Genomic DNA, 21,688 nt, shown 5'->3' with positions numbered 1-21,688 from the left:
GCAAACAAACAGAACATTTAAAGAAAGAGCATCCTTCAAAGAATTAGTGCAAGAAATTCTGAGTCATAACTAAGTATGCAAGTGGATGACCATGGGATCATGGACATGACAGGGAAAATGTCGAAAGCTTTGTTCAAGAACATGGTCAAGAGCATGTGTCACAATGTTTGTCATCAGGTAATACCACTAAACTGGAACCAATTGTGTGTTTGAAATAGGACATACAGCAACCACACTCCAGATTTTACTTTTCTGCTGATAATGACGTGCCCTCCATAATGTCTCATTTCCTTTTTATTAAGGCTTTCAGGGGGCCTTTACAACAACATGTTACACACACAGACAGAGGAAGCAGCAGCAGTTCAGATGAAGTCATATAGATTTGCAAAATACCAAAGCCAAACAGAAGCAACCCAGTGAAAACTCTAAGGAGAGGTCAGAAAATTTAGTCAAATACGCATCTGGGGGTAAGAGACTAAATGCTTAGTAAAATTACAACAAAGCTGTCCAGTCTCTAACCACAGAGGGCAGCAAGAAAGGAAAATGGATGTAATGCTCTAAGGCCGGAATGATTCACCAAGAAGAACTGTGTAGACCTGTTACATAACAGAAAACTGAGGAATAAAGGGCTCTCTCTCTGCATGAAGCTGGATTTCCGTGTTCTATATTCCCAAGGCTGGAGATTTATTAGCCAAGTCTGACTAACCAGCTGTACTAATAGGCCATTCTCAGGTGCCAGCCCTCACAGAACTATTTTTGACAACTTGACGAACCATGAACCACTGCCATTACCCTATTTCTAAAGATCCCCAGGAATCCTTTCCTTTGCAACAGGGCTACCCAGTTCTGTTTGTGAAGTGTTCTGACTGACTCACTTTCAGAGCTTTCTCTTCAAAGCACTTTTCAGACATTAAAGTAATTCTGCCACCACCCCTGTGATGCAGGAAAAAAAAAACATCATTCCCATTTCACAGAAGGGGGGACTGAGACAAAGACGTGAAGTTAGCAGTCTGTGACAACAAAGGCACGTAGATTCTTTTCTATAACTTTTCTAGGCCATCTTGTCAGTCTGGTTTTAATGGCGGTCAGCATGGTAGCCATATGACCAATGTCTTCTGGGAGAGAGAGCAACAGGGGAATCTTCCACAATTTAAACTCTGTTGAATTCCTTGTATTCAAAGAAACTAACAGAAACCTGCAGTAATTCTGATCACTTGAGAAGTCTGAAGTCTCAAAAGATGGTGACAAATTAATTGCTAGAGGTTACTTCACATCAGTTATTCCAACCAAGTAGGACTGTCTGTACCTCACCCAGCCTTCATCTCAGCTGATGCTAGGACAGTGTGAAATAAGGATGTTTGGAGGATAAAAGTAAAACCAAGGCACTTGTTTGGTCTAGACCAGGGGTAGGCAACCTATGGCATTCGTGCCGAAGGCAGCCCACGAGCTGGTTTTCAGTGGCACTCACACTGTCCGGGTCCTGGCCACCAATCCAGGGAAATCTGCATTTTAATTTAATTGTAAGTGAAGCTTCTTAAACATTTTAAAAACCTTATTTACTTTACATACAACAATAGTTTAGTTATATATTACAGATTTATAGAAAGAGACCTTCTAAAAACGTTAAAATGTATTACTGGCACGCGAAACCTTAAATTAGAGTGAACAAATGAAGACTCGGCACATCACTTCTGAAAGGTTGCCGACCCCTGGTCTAGACCGTGCCCCTTTTTTAGTGATCCACTTGCCCTAGCATGTGTGTGCTGTACCAATCCCTATTTGGGGCAGAGAAGGATCTGAAGGAGCAGTATGTATGTGGCTGCAGCAAAGTTAAGCCCTCATTTCTGTTGCTGCTTATCTCATATTCACTCCGTGGAGCTTAGAGGAGGTACTCAATCTCTCTGTGCAACTCACACTCACAATGCAAAGGTAATTATTGCAAATTACTGATAACTTAATCTATTAAACCCTGGGAACTGAGGGTTTAATAGATTAAGTTATCAGTAATTTGCAATAATTACTTTTTCAAAGTAATTTTAATAATGTGCAATAAACACAACCTGACACCCCCATGCTACAGACACGCAATGCTGACTCCCCCACACACTGACAATGACGCATTTATGCCACACACACCAAAACATCCACACTTCAAAGGAAACATACAAACCCCTAACATAGACTAAGACACACACCCACTCACAAACACCCCTGCTCCATGCTCTCTCTCTCACACACACACACCACGCTACACACTCTACTCTGTGAAATCACTCCACTCCAAATGACACACTCCAACTCCCCACTGACCAATACATACCAAACTGTAGTTTATTTAAAGTGTTACAAGAAAACATTCTCTTAAATAAAGTCACTCAGTCTAGGATCATGTTTATCACCACAGGAGAAACAGAAAGCCCCTTCCAAACGGGACTCCTATACAGTTGTGGTTCTGCACTGGGGCACACCAGGATGCTGCTCCACTCAACAAAAGAAGAAAATAAAAAGAGTAAAATGCAAGGACCTTCATTCACAGTGATGAGCTATTTATAGCTGCAAATATAACAGAATGGCTCTTCCAGACGAAGGGACCCCAGAGGTAATGGAGGACAGCTGCTTTCCTGACCAATTGCACTGAGTACATTCCTAGAGCTGGTTCCAAAACAGCAGCAGCACAATGATGTAGTTGGACAGCCTAGAAACCACAGCAGGGCACCGACTGTTCAGAACAATAAACGCATCAGGCAACTTATATTTGGAACGTTTTTTTGTAAAAGCAAATGTCCATTGAGAAGAGCCAGCTTGGTTAAAGCTTGTGCCTCGTCAGGACCGTTTCACAGATTACAGGGAGTAGGACAGTAACGACAAGTGAACAGGCCACTTCTCTGGAGCCAGAGTCGGCTCCAGGCACCAGCGCAGCAAGCAGGTACTTGGGGCGGCCAACACAAAGGGGCAGCACGTCTGGGTCTTCGATGGCAATTCGGCAGCGGGTCCCTTGGTCCCTCTCGGAGGGAAGGATCTGCTGCTGAATTGCCGCCAAAGAATGAAGTGGCAGCAGTAGAGCTGCCGCTGAAGTGCCGCCTATTGTGGCCTTTTTTTGACCCCGCCGCTTGGGGCAACAAAAACACTGGAGACAGCCCTGTCTGGAGCTGTGGGAGAAGCAAAGGTGGGGGATGTTTGAGATTTACATTAAAAAACACCTTCCCTCACAAAGACAGAGGTCAGCATAACAGAGTGAGCTCTGCTATACATAGTCCTATTTCGGTCAATATCAGACCTTTCCAAGAACTCCCAGGGCATTTCCCAAATGCCACCGGCTCAACTGAAAATAGCAACAAAAAGGACAACGAGAAAACACTGGGTTAACACAGAGGTTCTCAGACTGGGGGTTGGGACCCCTCAGGGGGTCGCAAGATCATTACATGGGGGGTCACGAGCTATCAACCTCCACCTCAAGCCCCACATGCCTCCAGCATTTATAATGGTGTTAAATATATTAAAAAGGGTGTTTAATTTACTGGGGGGTAGCACTCAGAGGCTTGCGATGTGAAAGGGGTCACCAGTAAAAAAGTTTGAGACCCACTGGGTGAACAGGTGTGAATTGAGTAAGGCAAGGGAGCTGGTATGATGACACATGGAGACAAACACAGACACTTGCAGTTGTTCTCTTGTGTGCAATGAACTCGGATCTGCCTGTGTGACCCTTCCAACTCTGCTTCAGGAGCACACGCATTGTTGCATCTTCTCCATTACACAGCTTTAGGGAAAGGGCCATGACTGTGGCAGTACTTTCTACGGTCAGTTATTGGGGATGTCTACAACACTAACTGAAGAAGACACTGCAGGGACATTGACAGGTTCGTTGTCTGGCATGTCCTTACAATGATGCCTGCATCCACACAGCCGCTATGCTTATGGCTGAACTGTTTTGGTGTGTCCACCTGTGGTACATTCTGTGACACCTTAGGCATATGTCCCCTGGCTAGCATTCTTCTGGGAGCAGGGGCTTTTGGGTAATTTCCAAACACAAGATACAAATGCATTTTAGGATAGCGTTAAGAAGCTGGCTGAACCAGTGCAGCTGCAATGCTAGTGACTTCCCATCCACACTTCGGAGACAGCATTGTAGAATACATTGATTCAGACAGATCTCAACTAATGGAGGAGTTGCAACCAACCTCTACAACCAGTGCTTGAAGGACGGCTGTTGAGTGGGGGCACAAGTTGTTGTACGGATGTTGCGAGATTAAACGTGTCCCAGCCTACGATTTGTTGCAACACCTCTTTGCCTACTGTAGGCAGGGCCACAAGTTGACAATCCCAGAGCACATTTTAAAGTGGTCTTCCTTACAATGTTCTTTGAGTTCTTTCATTGGGAAGAATCCTTCCCTTCACCAGCAAGCATAGGGGAACAAAGGGTACTGGCTCCAGTCTGCCATGCTCCCATGGGCATGCCCTGAAGCCCCTTGAGTATTATAATCTGTGGAGAAGGGAGAATAGCTCATTGCCCTGTACTGGCTGTGGGAAGGTACCATCCATTGGCCTAGGCCTTGCTCGGTGCCATATGGATTGTACATTGGACCTCGGGCCCCTGGTTTCCCAGCAGAGTCTACAGCCATGTTGACCACCCCAGTATAGTCCTGTGGAGGAGGTAGTGGAGGGTGGAGTGTAGACATGTTGGTGAAACCTTCTGACAGCTGTTTGGAGTCTTGCTCGGGCACCGTGGCTATATTCACTCGGTGGGATCTGGCTCGGAACTCATTTAAAGCGAGGATGTCACGAGCGGGCGCCTGCTGTGTATCCCCATTGTCATGGAACCTGAGCCCAGAAGGTGAAGAGAAGAGGAAGGAGTCAAACCTACCACGTCATAACATTCTTGAATTAACCAACATTGTTTGTGGTTCAAAACTTGATCCAGGGAAGTGGGGGAAGCCAACAACATGGGGCAGCGGCTTCCCCATTCAGTTTTAAACATCAGCCATCCTTCTGAAACAAGGGCACTTATTAAACTTATTTGCCTCTGTATCTGCCTTCCTGCTTGTCTACCTACCTCCATCCCTGTGCTGTCTTCCTGTCACTCCTGCCTCTACCTCTCTCTAACAGGACGCATTGGGTCCTCTCAGATAAATATCCCATAAGGAGTCAGGCTGCTAAAGGGACATGTCAGTGCTTTCCAGTAAGTATGAGGAGGACCTGGGCCCTGCTCACTACACATAAATAGCTGGGAGTTGAGACTCACCTGTATGTCTGGTAGGAGGAAGGTGTTGGCACTTGCTGCTCTCTGGCAGTTGCCTCTCTTTGGTCTGCTGGTGCAGGTGACGCTACAGGGATTGAGTGGCTGCCATTCTGCTCGGAGACCCAGAAGGGGTACCCGCTGCTGACAGGAATGGAATTACTCTCTTCCTTCACCTCCACATTCTCATCCTTCACAAAATCTGACTCAAACAGGGGAAAGAAAGTGAAAAAAGGAGAGAGGAGGAAGAGAGAAACCAGAGCTCAGTAATGGTGGGTTTCAGTTAGATGCAGGCGGAGGTCCCTCAGACAGAACGGGAGGTGGGAAGGTTAAGGCGTTTGTAAATAGTCAAAAATGTCTAATAATTAGCAGGAATCTTCTTACATTCCATTAATCAGAAACAAAGGGTGAGTGTTTTTCTAATCTCTCTCTCATTCTCAGTGATAGATTCTGGAGACTGTGACCGACAGACTAGGGATTCAGCTGGAAATCAGAGACTGAAAAGATCCATAAGGGGTCAGAGCCTCCCAAACTGTTGCTGGTCACATAGTGTTTGGGCTGGCTCCTCCTCCTCTCTAAACTGCACTAAAAGACAGCTAAAAAGACACTATATATTTCCCTAATATCCCTCTTCTAACAGCTGTAGCTGCCATAGCAGTATTACATCATCAGTGGGACGGGACATGGCTTTTGCGATCATAAGTGGGAGGGGAGGGGTTTACCAGACAATTTCTACAATATGGTCCACACTATGAAATTTTAAAGCAGCCCTGTTTTAAGTCATTGTGTTTGGCATAGGAAGACCCTTGCTCCGGATGCCCTCCTGAGGCGGGCTGCAGCACAACATGTCTCACTGCCTCAGTTTCTCCTTCTGTTTGCCCATGAAAAGAACACAGACCCTCAGAGACCAGTTCAAAGCCTGCTTCTGTGCATAATTTATTCCTGTACACCAGTGCACGTGTTCCCCCCAAACCTTGCAGTAAGACCATTCTCAGCAAACCCACAGTAAAGATATAAAGGTGGAACCATTTTTCCATTCCCCTCTTCAGGAAACACATCTCCAGGTCCCCTACCCAAGAGTCAACAGCAGCTCTGTGTTCCCACTTCCTTTTGCCCCTGACACAGGGCACTGCTCTCCAGGCCATCTGCCTGAGAGCAACCAGATGCCTTAATCTACCACAGTCCCCAAGTGAGGTCTCCTTCAAGCGAGCTCCTCACAGAGTTCCACTTCCCTTCTCCTGTTTAGAAAAGGTCTCTCCAGGACCAACCCCTTGTTATGGGCGTCCTCATGCCAAGGGCTCCCTGCAGCATTCCCACTTCCCAGGCCTCCTTGCCTGTGAGTCCTACCCTTGCTCAGGGCATGTCCCCCCATAGTCCCAGGTTTGGCCTCCCCTGACCAAGTCGGAGCTTCTCCTTTTGTCTAGGGGCCACTGTCCAAGTCTTCGGCTCAACAGGGGTTCCCAGGGGTTCGGTTCCAGTTCTCCTCACAACTCAGCTCTCTCCCCCAGGGCTCCTCTAGCTCTCTCCCAAGCAACTCTTGCCAGTGCTCGTGTCTCTGTCTGAGCCTTTATAGGTGCTGATTTCCCCTCTTTCCCATGGGTGCTTGACCCCTCTCTGCCCCTGGCCTCACCCCCAATCCACCCCTTCCACGAGGCCTCGCCTCTTCCCACCTCTGCCCCGCCCGCATTCCAACCCCTTCCCCAAAGTCCCCGCCCCAACTCTGCCCCCTCCTTGCCTGTATTCCAACTCCTTCTCCAATCCTCGCCCTGGCCCCGCCTCCTTCCCTGAGCGTGCTGAGTTCCTGCTCCTTCCCCTTCCATCCCAGAATGTGCTAACGCACGCTGCCAAACAGCTGTTTGGCAGCAGCTAGGCAGGAAGTGCTGGGAGGTAGGCAGAAGAGTAGGGACGCAGCGCACTCAGGGGAGGTAGAGGTCGGGTGGGGGGGTGAGGGAAGCTTGGCTGCAGGTGGATGCAGAGCACCCACTAATTTTTCCCCATAGGTGCTTCAGCCCCGGAGCACCCATGGAGTTGGCACCTATGCCTCAGGCAGCTGTAACCCACCTCTCCTGTATCTGACTGTGCTCTCCAGACAGCTCTCACTCACCAATCTCCTCACTTCACGACCCAACTGTCCTCTTTTAAACCCAACTGGGAGTCAGTTGAGCAGTCACAGGTGCACTGGCCTCTTTCCTCTTGCAAGGCCAGTGTCATCCTGTGACAGTGTCCATCTCCCTGCCAATGCCAGGTTGTTTCCTACAGGACATTTTCTAGTCCATTGTCCAGTCTAGTTGTAAAGGTTTCCAGCAATGGGGCTTTCTGCACATCCCATGGGAAACTCTTCTGCAACTGACTAGAGTGGAAGACAGTAGTTATTGTGTATTACAAACATGTTCTTAAATATTTCTCTCTGAAAAGCAACTTGTAAACAGCAGCATACAAATCCTAACAGGGACACTCCCTGTTGTATGCTAGATGCTCCAATTCTTTCCCACGTGAGTATAAAGATTCCTCCTTCAGATGGGGGTCTGGTCTTCCATGTTTCACATCGCCTGCCCCATTTTGTGGCAGTTAATGAAGGGCCAGATCAACCCAACAGACTACAATTTTATGTGCCCATCCTGAGTCTTAACCCTGTAGTGGCATGTCAGAAATTGTTCAGATCAAGAAGGCAACTTAGTTGGTTCTGCAGCCCACCTTCTGTCGTCCCCAGTGCCACGTTCAGCTTTGCTCTCCCTCCCTGCCAGTCAGCCAGCATGCTGCCCTTCCACTGTGCCTGGCCAGCACACAGCTGCAGCTCCTCCGTACACCCACTGGCAATCCCGCAACCTCTACTGTCCAGTGTCTGGACAGTAGCTTTTCCGAGGTCCCCTTTGCTGCTCCTGTCTCCAACCCCCATCCACCTGCCTCATTCCTCACCTACCTTTCCCATGCTGCTCCGCCTGTTCTCCCTTGATGCCCAGGACCCCACATTCCAGCTGTCACTATGTACTTGACCCTTACTTCAGGCTATACCCCCAACTACCACATATTCCTGCCCCTTTGCTAATGAATAAAGGTGTGAGAATTAAGGTGCAACATTCCTTTTCTTTTCTACTCAAAAAGACCTGCAGTGTCCTCTAAAATCCCTTCCCTTGAGGCCCAGGATTCACAGGCCTGCTGACGAACATGGCCCTGTGCAGAAAGAAGCTTTAGCAGAGCTGTGTTAATGCCCTTTTTCCTCCCTCGTGGCATGATCTCTGCTGGTGAGCGCCTCCCCAGGTTTGTTGTTGCCAATATTACCAGATTCCTCAGCACCAGATTCTGTTTCTTCTGGCAGCTTCCTCTTCTGGCCTTTGGCTGGACTAAATTTCTGGCCTTTGGCTCGCCCTTCTCTGCAAAAAGAACAATGTCTGGAGGCAGTTCAAACGCAACCTTCCTACCTAGGTGCCTGTGCTGGGGACTCTGGAGCAGACACAAAACCCTATTATGTTGTGGGAAGCAGAAAGGCCAAGTACCCACCAACATCTGCAAAAAGAGAGGGTAGGGGTTCATGTCTCCCATGTTTTTGAAGCTGCGCGTTGGCTGGCAGAGCACCAACACAACAGTAGGGTTGACTTCTTGGAAACGTACGTGTCCAATGAGATGCAATTAGTTATGCTGGTTGCCACTAGAGAACAGGGATCAGGGAGAAGGACTGAATTACCTCATAAGGATTCAAGCACTAGGACTAATCAGTGAATGGATTATATAAGTTTTACAAAATGCTCCATGACATTGGAAAACCTCAGCGTTGGAGGTTTGAACAATGATTTTGTGAAAACGGTTCAACATCATACATACATACCATAAAATATTGTGTGGCTTTTGTTTGAAAGTGGGACCATTTCTGAGGGAACATGGACCCAATTTAACTCAAAAATGGTCCTATTAGGTGAAAAATAATCTTGAAATTTTCAAAATATTCTTTGGATGAAAATCAGTTCTGACCCTTTCTCCAAAACTCAAGGCATTTTCCAGGCATGAAAAAAAATTGCAAATATTTTCATGAAAAGTTTTGATTCTAAACATCCATCATTTCACCCCTCTCTTCTATCTGCTTTCATTTGCTCTTAAGTTTTCCTGTTATCTCATGCACTGCCCTCAGGCCTGACAGAAGTCCTCCCTGGGGGTGGCATCCATCTTCCTCTTCACGGTAACCAGGGGGGAAGGAGGAGGATGGAAGGAACCTGGATCTTAGAATTAAGCTGACATCAAACAGGGATAGCGATCTACAGCAGATTCTCTATTTCAAGTCTTCTCAAACTGGGGGTCGTGAGGTTATTACAGGGGGGGGTTGCAAGCTGTCAGCCTCCACCCCAAAACCTGCTTCACCACCACCATTTATAATAGTGTTAAATATTAAAAAAAAGTGTTTTTAATTTATAAGGCGGGAGGAGGGGTGTCTCACTGAGAGGCTGGCTTTTGTGAAAGGGGTCACCAGTACAAAGAGAGACACTGATCTATTCGGCCAGGAGAGTTTCTACCTTCGAGTGTTCTTCCCATGTTCCCGGAATCCCTTAGCAAATGGGTTGTTGTCAATCTTGAGTTTTGTGATCTACAAGTAGAGACATGAGATCCAGTATTAGAATGAGCAGCTGCCAATGGTGCCATGTTTGGCTTATCCCATGCTGAAGCAAGATCCCTGGCACTAGCAACTGCTCTATGGATAAATGTCTATCCTGTGGTCTCCATCTGAATGCCTTGCAGCTTTACTGTATTTATCCTCACAACAGCGCACTTTACAGAAAGGGAACTCAGGTGCGGAGAGATTAAGTGACTTGGACAAGTTCACACAGGAAGTCTGTGGCAGAGAAGGCAACTGAATCTGGGTCTCCCATGTGCTAGATGAATGCCCTAACCACTGGTTTCTCTTTTCTCTCTACATTAATTTAAAATGTAATTTCAATTTTAAATTCAATTTAAGCAGCAATAAATGCCTCACTTTAAGTCATCAGATACAATAAATTCAGAGTCTGCAAGGCATTAAAATACCAGCACTACAGACCCAGGCAATACTGTACACAAATTGCTAGAGAAATGTCCCTCCATCTCCAGCTGATAGAGACTTCTCTACAGGAAGTGCATGGGTGACAAGGGGTGACAGGGATACTTATGCTGTCCCAGATGTGGGCAAGGAGAAGGTTATAGGTATCACGCTCAGAGGCAAGGGAAGAGGGGAGTACACCTGCATTACCCACATGGGGAAAGGGGTACTCCAGTTGCATTCAAAGGGAAGAGGGGAGGTGATTCATATATTGCTCATATAGGGGAGAATTCCACCTGCACTATCCTCACAGGTGGGAGGGCCGTGTAGTGTTATCTGCAGAGGAAGAGGAGGGGAGAGGCCCTTTGTGGGCCACAAAGGGCAGTGGAGGATCTTTTCCCTTGGTAGCAGGTTCTGGTGTTAGTAGGGTGATCAGATGTCCCGATTTTATAGGGACAGTCCCAATATTTGGGTCTTTGTCTTATATAGGTGCCTATTACCCACACACACACACTCCTGCTCTCCCAATTTTTCACACTTGCTGTCTGGTCACCCTAGGTGTTAGGAACAGGGTACTTCCAAGGGAGTAGAAGGCTGGTCTCATACACTCTACCTGCTCATTCTGATAGGCAGTGACAGAGGTGAAGACAGTCTCAGGGAAGCTGAACATCTGGAAGATGCTCCAGCGGGCACTGAACAGGTCATCTGCCTGAACGATGTGGAAGCGAGGCTTGTAGCGGTGCATGGAGTGAAGGATGATCTGGTGGAGAGGGAGAGAGGAAGAATTCTATTTGCAGCTTGGCTCAGTAGGCTTGCTACTGCCATATTCTGTAGTTGCCACCCACCCCTCAAGAGTGACCACCTCTTCTCTGTGATCATTCAAGCTCCATCTGTCTTTAGTCATTCGTGTTTTCTGAGGGGACTCAGGAATTGGGGTCTCCCCGCATATTCCAGCAGTGGCAGCATGTATTGAGCCCATCTCTGGAAGCTAGTGAAAGGACAAATATTGCAAATTCTGAGTAGGGTGCCTCCATCTTCTAGTTGCATGACTAGGGCAGTAAACCTAGTTGCCGTGGGGGTAACACAGTGTGGAAGGAAAGAAATTTTAGTCTTCTTCCACTTAGACCTGCTAACATATCCTGAGTCAATGCTTTGAGTCATCAAGAGCCACCAAACCTATGGTGCTGTAGTCAGTAGGCTGAAGAGTATGTACCGCCTACAAATACCAGGGCCCTGCAGCATGAACCCTCCCACAGACTGCACGTTTCCCATTTGTAACCAAGTTTCACGTAAGTTTCCAAATCATTTAATTTCTCATGACGCCAACATCCTATTTTCAACCGAATCCTCCTTCCCACAAATTCCTAGATAACAAGTTCCAGGGAGCAGAGACAAACCCAGCTCTCATCTTACATGTCCGTGTTGATCCAGGGTATTGTTGGTGAGCTTCAGCTTTTGGAAGGAGACAGGTTCTTTCATCCAGTGGCTGCCGGGAGCTGGAGAATCTGGATGTATGTATGTACGACAGGGGAGCTGTGGCTCTGCTTTTCCAGCAACTTCCCATTGATCCTTATTCCACTGGGGAAGGCAAAGCAGGAAATTCCATATCAAAGCAACCATGACTCCAAAGCCTTTGCTTCACTGCTTAAGGCTGTGGAGCAGTGATGCCTAAACTTTTCCTGTCACATCCCCCCTTACCAGTAATGGAATCTGTCTGCATTAAGGTGACCAGACTGCAAGTGTGAAAAATCAGGATGAGGGTGGGAGTGGAGGTGGGGGGGTAATAGGAGCCCATATTAAAAAAAGTCCCAAATATTGGGACTACCCCAATAAAATCTGGACATCTGGTCACCCTAGTCTGCATCCCACCTCCATTACTGCACAGTCAAGGCTTCCTCAGCAAAGGAGCTTGGGCTGGAGGCAGAGCTGGCTTGGAGGCAGAGAGGGAATGAGAGCTAAGCTAGACTAGGGGCAGAGCAGAGCCTGAACAGAGCCACGGCTGGGGTGGAGTGGAGCTGGGTCGCACTCCCTCTCTGCCCTCCCGGGGGTGGGCATTGGCCTTGCCCTGCACCCCACTGGATGTTCCTCCATGCTTCTGACAGGGGGCATACTCCACAGTTTGGGGACCACTGCTGTGGAGATCTCTAACATAGGTAACCTTGCCAGACAGTGGAGCGTGACTGACAGCTGTCACAGAGGCACTATATAATGCTCCCATGTCAGTATCCAAGTTCAGGCCCCAGTTTGCTCTCGCTCTCTCTACTGCCTTCAAAGCACTTTGCAAACATTAAGTAACTAATGGCTGAATGGTTATTGTGTCTGTGATTCAAAATAAAATTTGCACAGTTCACAAATATAAAAAAAAGAAAGGTTATTTTTCTAGGGGCTAGCTGAATCTAGCTGCAGTGATGGCTAATGGTGGCTGATTCAAAAAAAGGCATAAATCCTCCAGAGAGCATCTAATGTGCAGTGCTCTGAGGGGCATTTCTTCCTAACCTGGGCTGGTGAGCAACTAGTGCCTGGAGCATACAGATGGATTCGCCTTCTGCAGGGGGCCAGGACACAAGTCCCATTTAAGATGTATGGTGACTTCAGTGGTACCTGGCTTTACACTGGCTCTCTGCAGAGGGATTTATTTCACTAAGCAGAAAGGGCAGACAGAATAACTTTTTAAAAAAGTATTTACCTTGTATCTGAAGTTGTCCATCGGCACAAAATCCACCAGCATGAGGTACTTAGCATACGGGATCAAGCCAGAGACTTTAATTTTGCACTGTGGAAACATTCGTCTGAAGAAAAAATAAAATCTACACTATAAAAAGTATTGGGTTTTCTTTAATGCCCCAATCAGGTATTAGGTCTTGTTTGCTCTCTGTTAGGTAAACTGCTGGTGAGAGCACCACTAGCGTAAACCAGCTGTGAGCATTTTTACCAGCCTATTGTCTAATCCAGCTCAGAGCAGGTCTAGATGACACAGTGGCTAAAAGGCCAGCAGTTGCAGGTGGCCTGTCTATTCTAGTGCTCCTACTGTTACAACCCCCAGAATGCAGCAGTGGGAAATTTAAGAAAAAGTTAGTGTAGCCCAGGTTTCAGGCTTACACTGTTTCTAGCCCTGGTGCAACTGTAGCAGAGATGAAAAACATCTTAGAAACAGTTCTGTGTAGGTGGCACGCATTTGAAAATCTATTGAGCGCTCCCCTAGCAAGTCCCCACCACTTCCATTCCTCCTTATGACCCTGAAAGAGTCTTTAGCCCCTACATTGCAAGGACTTGAAAGCAGGCCACAGAACCCTACCCATCCACTTCTATAAAAACCCCTAACCTATGTCCGAGTTATTGAAGTCATCAAATTGTGCTTTGAAGACCTCAAGCAGAGAATCCACCAGCAAGTGACCCATGCCCCACGCTGCAGGGGAAGGCGAAAAACCTCCAGAGCCTCTGTCAATCTGCCCTGGAGGAAAATTCCTTCCTGACCCCAAATATGGCGATCAGCTAAACCCTGATGATCATGTTGGTCCTTTCTGACCTACGAGTCTATGAGACTTGTCTCCCAGCTCTTCCTACCCACTGAAGATCCTGTGTCAGGTCTCAGAGGCTCTGGCACCCTCTCTGCTAGCTTTATCTTGCACAGTGAATTACAATTCCCCATATATTCTGGAGCTTACAGCTAGAGTATCACGCACTCCAGAGCATGCAGGATTTCAATTTAAGAGATGCCTGGGCCTCAGATTCTGCCTTTTCCTTGCCTTGTTTTTGTTCACAGACACAGAACCAACAGCATAGATTCAGCTCTCATTCTCCTTTGCAGTGTCCATCTTGAGTGCCAACTCCCCAGGCTGGCCATCAAGAATATCCCAATTATTTAGTCTATCAGTGTGCCCTAGACTAGCTTTTTGTCTATTATACTCAAAGGACTTGCCTACAATGCAGCATCAATATGTGCGCATGCAGGGCCGGCGCAACCCATTAGGGCGCTAACATTTGGGGGGCGGTGACCACGGTGGCCGGATCTTCAGCCACCCCGGTCGTCGTCGGTATTTCGGGGGCGGGACCTTCCGCCGCCTAGTGTGCCAAAAAAGCTGGCGGCGCTCCTGTGCACATGAGGCAAATAGGATCTAATACTCAATCCTTGTGTGCCAGCTTCACAGCAACAGGGAGGGGGCACTGAAACCACCGCATGCAGGAGCTACTGAATGGGGTTTTCAGGGTACCAAACAGTGCTTAAATTGTGCCAGGGCTGAGCATCTCTGGGTTTGTCGTGTCAGTTATAAAAATTAAAAATTGCTTGAGCCCCAGCACCTAATTGCTTGTGTCACAGAACCTCTTTCATTAAAAAATTAATCACTGGCACCAGACACTAAGTGACCTGGGTGATATTCCTAATTTGGGGTTTATGAGCCTTCCGTAAACCCTGATGCTGCACTTGTTCTGGGAGGAAGGGGAGGAGAAGGATAATAATATAATCAGCATAAAAAACAGCCTAAGAGTGGCCTTTCCAAAAGTGACCTTTTAGGAGGGCATACACTGCTTTCTTGCCTTCCTTACCTGCCAGACTTGGTGATGATCATCTCAGTTCCTACTTGATGAAACTGCATCCAGAGGTCCATGTCTTCTAGGGTAACCACAATGGAGCTCTGAGGGTAAGGCTCCAGGCTGGAGGAAGGAAGTGCATCACACTGAGCTTTCACATCTACCAGGAGAGAGTGAAGAGAGGATACCTCAGACAGTGAGGAGGAAAGTCAACATGAAATAGCACCATAATGCTTCAGGAGACAAAGCATTGGGAATCAGCATCAATACCAGTTCCTCTCAGTGTCAGTGCCTGAACATATCCAGTTGTAGAGTTTCACATGCTGATGTAGTAGACTGGTCCAGTGTATGTGGTCACCACTCCACATAGTGACTGGCCTTCCAGAACTATTTAACCCACTACTATCTCACAGCTTATGGAGCTTTCCTTTAGTTCAGACAGTAGAAACCTATGTTTTTGGTGCTGTAGATCCCCAGTTTATTACCACTGACAATTGTGGAGTCTGTGTGTGGTCACAACTGTCTACAACGAGGTAACTTGCCTGCAAAGACCTTTGGCTATCCTGGCTCAGTAAACAGACAGGCTGCCTGTTGAAGATGTTTTTCAGGGGGCAATATCTTTGTTGGTAGAGATTTAAGCTCCATACATCAGGGGTAGTCAACTGGCAAACAGCAGACCAAATCCGGAACTGCCAGATGCTATTGAATGGACTGCGAAATATTTTTATTTACTTATTCTTACCTTTATTGTTATTGCAGTGTGAAAAATGTTTCCCTAGCGTCTGGACCTTGACAATACCTTGACCAAGAAATTTGGACCTTGACAAAAAATAATTGACTACCCCTGCCGTACGTCATGCTAAGTTTACTTGTTCCATTCAGTACTCAGACGGGGATCCACAATGCTGTACATTTCACTCTACCAATGTTTTTATGTAATCATGGTCACACAGAACATTTTATACAGAGAGAGTAAACTGAAAGCTAAGAAAAATGGGAAGATTTTAAGAGCCATGGAGGGGAAGGGGAGAGAATGCTGAATAGATGGGGCAGCACAAGTGACATAAGCAATCCCAGAGGACAGTGAAAAAAGGACAGATAGAAGAGTCAAACCTGAGGAATGAAGTTGGTAGATAGACAAGAGATCAGAGAGGGAGGGTGGAGCTAGACCATGGTGGGGTTTTCAAAAATGGAAGGCCATTTTGAAATATATTTACTAGGGCTAGGAAGTCAGTTAAGAGGGTGGAGAAAGATCCCATGTGCAATACAACTACAACCATGCCTGGGGAGTCATTTGCAATATGACTCCATTTTATAGTGCAGTCAGGGATAAACTATGTTCCTGAGCCCTATGGACTTCTGAGCAGGCATCTGTACCATAGATGGGGTCCTATTCTTACAGAAAGTTCTAAATTCAAGTGTGTAACAAGAAAGCCAGAGATATGGGACTTCACATAGACTGAGAGGCAGTCAAATAGGCAAGAAGCAAAGGGATCACTGAGTGATTCCCTTTGAAAAAATTTTAGAGAGATCCCAAATCATGCAGACATGTTTGGGAAGGTATATGGCACAACTTGTATTTTCAAAGAGACAAAAAGTTAGTTGCTTTTTCTCTTCCTATATTTCAGCCCGGAGAGCATGTCTGGACCTGACGGTTCCCACATATAGTAACTTTGTGATGTGAAATGTCTTTTTGCTCTTTGCAGAAGTGCTAGTTTACCTTCTAAATTATATGTACATCATGGCTAGTTTCTGGATGAAGCAGTGTTTTGCCCAGTATTTGTAGACTGTGGGAAAAGAAAGCTCACTTGCCTCTTATGAAATTAAATTTTACTGCTTTAATTTTTCACCAAAACCTTGTTTTATTTGGGGATGTTCTCCCCATACTGGTCCAACATACACTGTAATTCCTGTTGTTCTAAGGGACCTGATAATGATCCAATAGTGCCCAATCTTGTTAGGCAATGTTTTAGTCTTGCAGAGTATAACAAATTCAACTGTGTTTTAAACTTTATTCCCGAACTGTGTAACAACCTTAAGTACAAGGCTGTAGCACAGTTTGGAAACAGTTAAAACATGATTCAGCCCCTTTACACTATAAGACCAAAACACATTTTAGTCAGGTCAAAGGCTACTGTGGTGAAATGTGATCCCCATCACAGTAGTTGTACATTTTATTAAAGCTACTGTTAAAATGAAATAATACACAGGTTAAGGAAAGAGTGTCACACTGTAAACAGGATCACTAAAGATATCCAGTGAAGTCCGGACCCAAATCCAATTCCATTCGTAGGTCTAAAACCTGATCACACTGAAGTTAATGGCAAAACCCCCATTGGTTTCTGGTGCATCAGAGTTTAGCCCATGGTCTTGTGATAATATTGGTATTAATCAAATATATGTGACTCTTCATTTGAAGGTATTCAGAACAGCAAGGCTGTCATCAAGTTAACAAAAGCAGGTCCACTTTTGCTTAACAGAGAGTGATACATTATCAGCCATCCACAGCCATTTATTTTAACAAGGGATTGTCTTAGCCTGCATCAGGTCCTATATAGAAACAAGGGAATTTGTCACCTCATTACAACTTTCCTGAGCAACATCTTTAAACAAATACACATGGAAAGTAGCCAATTATTTCCAGGGAAAGCAGATCCTTTTCAGGATACAACTTTTCATGCAAGAAGCCCAGTGCAAACCAAACAGGTTGTTTCCACAAGCTTAGGATGCAAACACCATTTAAACACAATTCTGTCAGTTTCCAAAGGACTTTAGGTGTTTAAAAAAAAACAACAACCCTCCACCCTTAGACTTTTCCTGCTTTGATCCAACATTAATGAACTGGCTAAGAAGTGACACCTAATTGGCTCACTAACATTAGCCTGTTAACATCTTCTTACTAAGGCTTTTCTCATATCCTCTAGCTGAGACATGAAAGCTGCTTGTGTATTTTGTTGTTCAGTTCAGAGCACATATTAAAAGGAATTACAATAAAATTGAGCTGATTTTCAACAAGCCACTGTCCAGAAACAGATACATGCAAACAGATTTGATTGAACTGATAGATTAGGTAGGGTAGGGTAATATTCATTCCTTCTCCCAACTGTAATATTCATTCCTTCCCCCAACTGTATTCTACAATTAGCATTTTTGTAAACAAATTCAAGACCACCAAATGAGATACTGGGAAAAATTCTGGAACTCCTTACCCATGCAAGACATATGGTGAAGTCAATGGGAATTAAACTCAGTGGGAGTTTTGCCTCAATAAATACTGAATTAAAAACTAAATACAAAACTCAGAATCAGGCTCCATAGGAATGAACCCACAATGAGCAAAATACTGTAGAAAACAGCAGCATGGCCATATTTATAATCAGCACTGGGGCAAAGATTTTAAAAGATAAAACTTTATTTTGGTGTCTCAATTTTTGGGTGCCCAAACTTGAGATACTCGAAAGGGGCAGGAGTTTCAGAGACAGGGTGGGTTTATGCTTGGATCTGGATCTGGATCACAACAGATCCAACTGATGGATCCACATAGTGACCCAATGAGTTCAATGGGGCTCCACACAAGCACAGGGGTCTGCTGATGCAGAGCTATTTACAGGATCTAGCCTCCAGCTTGATTTTGCAAAACCAAAGCCACCATGTTTCTGCCCAGCTCTAATCAGTGTACAGAATTTTAGGCTTTCAAACATTATTTTAAAGGTATTGGTTGCTATTAACATTACGTGGTGATAACACTGTGCACTACGCAATTTAAAGGTATATTTTTTCTCTGAACCAAGACAGAATTGGAAAGGAAGCGTGGTCTCGTGAGGGAGGGCTCAGATCTATATCCTGATCTGCTATAGTCTTCCTCTGAGAACACGGGCAAGTCACTAAACCGGCAAGCCTCAGTTTTGCCACCTGCAAAGTGTTGAAAATAGTATGTTCCTGTCTCATTGAGGGACACTTAGTTCATATTTGTAAAGTGCTTTGAGATTCGTGGATGGAAGATTCTAGAGAAGTGTCCCAGAAAGTAACCCAGCCCTCTTCAGTGAATCCCTTAAACACACCACAATGCTGAGCTACTGGAAGGTTGGTGGTGGATTTCCTGTCAGATGTATAGGACAGGATTTCTGTGCACTGAAAATCTCCAGTAAGACACAGGATAAGTCTACCATCTTCACTAAAATCAATTTCAATTCCATTTGCATTTGTTGCTGTTACACAACCAGAGTGGGAGTTTACCAGTCATTTGGTATCTACTGTACAGAAGGATTTTTTCTCCAGTGACACTATCTGGGAAAGGTTTCAGAGTGGTAGCCGTGTTAGTCTGTATCAGCAAAAAGGAGGAGCACTTGTGGCATCTTAGAGTCTAACAAATTTATTTATGCTTAAATAAATTTGTTAGTCTCTAAGGTGCTATAAGTATTCCTCGTTCTTTTATCTGGGAAAGAAATCTTGCCAATAATTCTGACCCCCCAAAAAGGCTCCCAGGCTTGTAAATGACAATAGAAACACCCCATTCATTAAGTGGGAGAGCTCTCAGTTTCCTGGAATTGCAATGCTTTTGGCATTAACCTCGGGAGAGTGGAAGGTTCATCACCGCTTATCCAGTCCCACATTGGATTTTTCATAAGTACTATGGCTTTATTTCTCATTGGCCATGAGGACTGTTTCTGATTTCCAGTGCTGTGTGATACAAACAATTGTATGAGAAAATAATATAGTTTTAAAAAATTGGAACCTTTCAGTAGATACAGTGGTATAAGTTAGACTATTCCCTTCATTGTACATCCAATGTCTGTAAAGTCAAAGTCCTACTAGATGTAGCAGAGATCACTATTATACTCCTATATTAATTTCAATACTGATTTTTTTAAAAAGAGCTATGGTTGAGATGAAAATTATTTGAGTCACATATCTACCTAAGCTTTTCCAAATGAATCAGCACAGTGTGGGGGCGGGGAAGGGAAGCAGAGGATAGCTAGCCATTTGAAATGTGTACATTAAATGCGTACACCAAAGGGGTATATGATCTGCAGCCCTCATCCAAAGCACAGAACCTTAGGTCTAGATTCAGGTATCAGTTACATCACTGAATAGAGTTCTCTCTGGATTGACACTAGTGTAACTGAGATCAGAATCTGGCCCTTGTTCTCCCAGTGCTGACTTGCCATTACACACAATCTGTTCACATCAGAATTAGAGAGATTTTACTGGGTGTTGTTAAAAAGTACTGATGAAAAAAAAAAAAAAGTACGTAAATAAAAATCCTTGGCAACCAATACAAGACACAACATGTTGTCCCTCAGGGAATGAAAGCGTATGGAGACCATGACAATATCCCTGCCTGCTGCTTTCATTCTTGGAAGGCAGAGAAAACCCAAAATCAAGCTGATTCTGTAATATGGATCAGAAATGTCTTTATCCCCATAACAACATAATATATAACTATTTTAGATTCCTATCGGGCCTTAAATCCCAAAGGAACCCAAGGTGCTTCACAAACCAAATACACAGCATCAGCAACCCTCTGCATATGCTCACACTGTACAAGTCAAAGGTGCCTGGAGAATTTTGGGCAAAGACATTGAAGCAAACCCCTGCTAGTCTTACAAAAAGTGACAGGAGATCTCAAATTATCCACAGAGAGCAGACAATCTCAGTCTGTCCTCTGCTTCTGTCGGATAGTTTAGAAAACCCAATGTTACCCACAAATGCTGATGACCCAGTGAGTAACACTTCTTCCTCCAATTTTTTAAAAATTGTAGCCCATCTCTACCACAATTTTAGATCCACCTCGCACACTAAGACATGGAAGAGTCACCTACCAGGTAAAGATTGCATTTTTCCATGTACTGTGAAGCCAGAGAGGTTGTGGAAGTCACTGTAGGCGAGAGATCCACCAGAACTTTTATCTCACGAAAACCAAAACAGTCCAGTTGAAAATCAGGTGGCTTGATTTCCCAAAGAAAGAGAGCGCCCTTCTGTGATCCAGTGTCAAGAGTGACTGGGGCTAGGATGGGACTCCAAGCTAAGCTAGCCAAGGTGAGTTCCTGTTTTATGACGGCTAATGAGCAGGGAGGAGCTTCTCCCCAGGGCTGTCCCCTTGCAGTCCTTTGATGTCCAAAGGGACAAAGAGAGGAAGGATTTGTAGCAATGGCTGGGACTGAGGGAAGAAAATCAAAGAGAATTAACATGGCTTTGACATACAGGAAACCCTACAGGGGAAATGCACCTTGATTTACTGCTAACACACTTTTAAACAAATAGAGACAAGACCAAAAATGCCAGCTGAAGATGTACCTACAAAAAATAACTTAATTGCAGACAACAGAGGAGATTTCCCTCTGGCAGTTTTGGGGTTTTGATAAAACTTTCATCTCCCGAACAGATTTCTGCATTCCAAACACAGAGCTTGGTTTCGTTTAACTGTTGAAACTGTGGACTGTATCAATTCAGGAAGACAATGATTTTTAAAAAGCGGATTCTCCCAAGATGAATGAAATAATTGTCTGATGTAACCTTTCACTCTCATAACACATTACTGAAATATCCCTTTTGTTTTATCAATAGAGGTCTTCAACCACAATGGTATTTGGCCTCAGCAGAAATTCAAGGGAACACCAAAGCATTACCTACTGACTCTATCTGTCCCTTCAACCGGGCTTGGCAGTATAATTTATTTTCTTTTTTAATCACATCAATCTTCTATTGCATTGTACCCACTGACACAACAGACATTTATTCTCTTTGGACAAACCCTGACATTCTTACTACACTCAAAAGTTTTGCTGGCACACCTCCGTTGGTCAGGAGTGTGATTTTTTTGTGCTGACATAGGTATGCTGGCAAAAGTGTGGAGTCAGCTATACTAGCAAAAAAGTCCTTTCGCCTGTATAGTGCGTATTGCTTGGTGAACTGGTATAAGT

At 45.2% G+C, this 21,688-nt stretch overlaps 1 protein-coding gene across 2 annotated transcripts; it reads right to left on the bottom strand.

Moving 5' to 3' along the window:
• Window positions 1-2,306: 2,306 nt before the first annotated feature.
• On the bottom strand, window positions 2,307-21,151 carry LOC116837109 (T-box-containing protein TBX6L). Of its 2 annotated transcripts, none has more exons than XM_075059866.1 (9): window positions 20,588-21,151; window positions 14,781-14,925; window positions 12,922-13,024; window positions 11,649-11,813; window positions 10,849-10,995; window positions 9,736-9,806; window positions 8,513-8,604; window positions 5,240-5,435; window positions 2,307-4,818 (listed from the first exon to the last, which is right to left on the bottom strand). In XM_075059866.1, exons 1-9 carry the CDS (start codon window positions 20,601-20,603, stop codon window positions 4,392-4,394), a joined length of 1,362 nt encoding a protein of 453 aa, XP_074915967.1. In that variant the 5' UTR covers window positions 20,604-21,151; the 3' UTR covers window positions 2,307-4,391. The 2 variants fall into 2 exon arrangements, with proteins under 2 accessions (XP_074915967.1, XP_074915968.1); XM_075059867.1 differs by lacking the exon at window positions 2,307-4,818 and adding an exon at window positions 4,844-4,986.
• Window positions 21,152-21,688: the final 537 nt, after the last annotated feature.

The sequence above is a fragment of the Chelonoidis abingdonii genome, chromosome 22, assembly GCF_003597395.2.
Source record: "Chelonoidis abingdonii isolate Lonesome George chromosome 22, CheloAbing_2.0, whole genome shotgun sequence".
Lineage (NCBI taxonomy): Eukaryota > Metazoa > Chordata > Testudines > Testudinidae > Chelonoidis > Chelonoidis abingdonii.
Note: the sequence above shows the minus strand (reverse complement) of the source record. Positions and strands in the feature narration are given on the sequence as shown.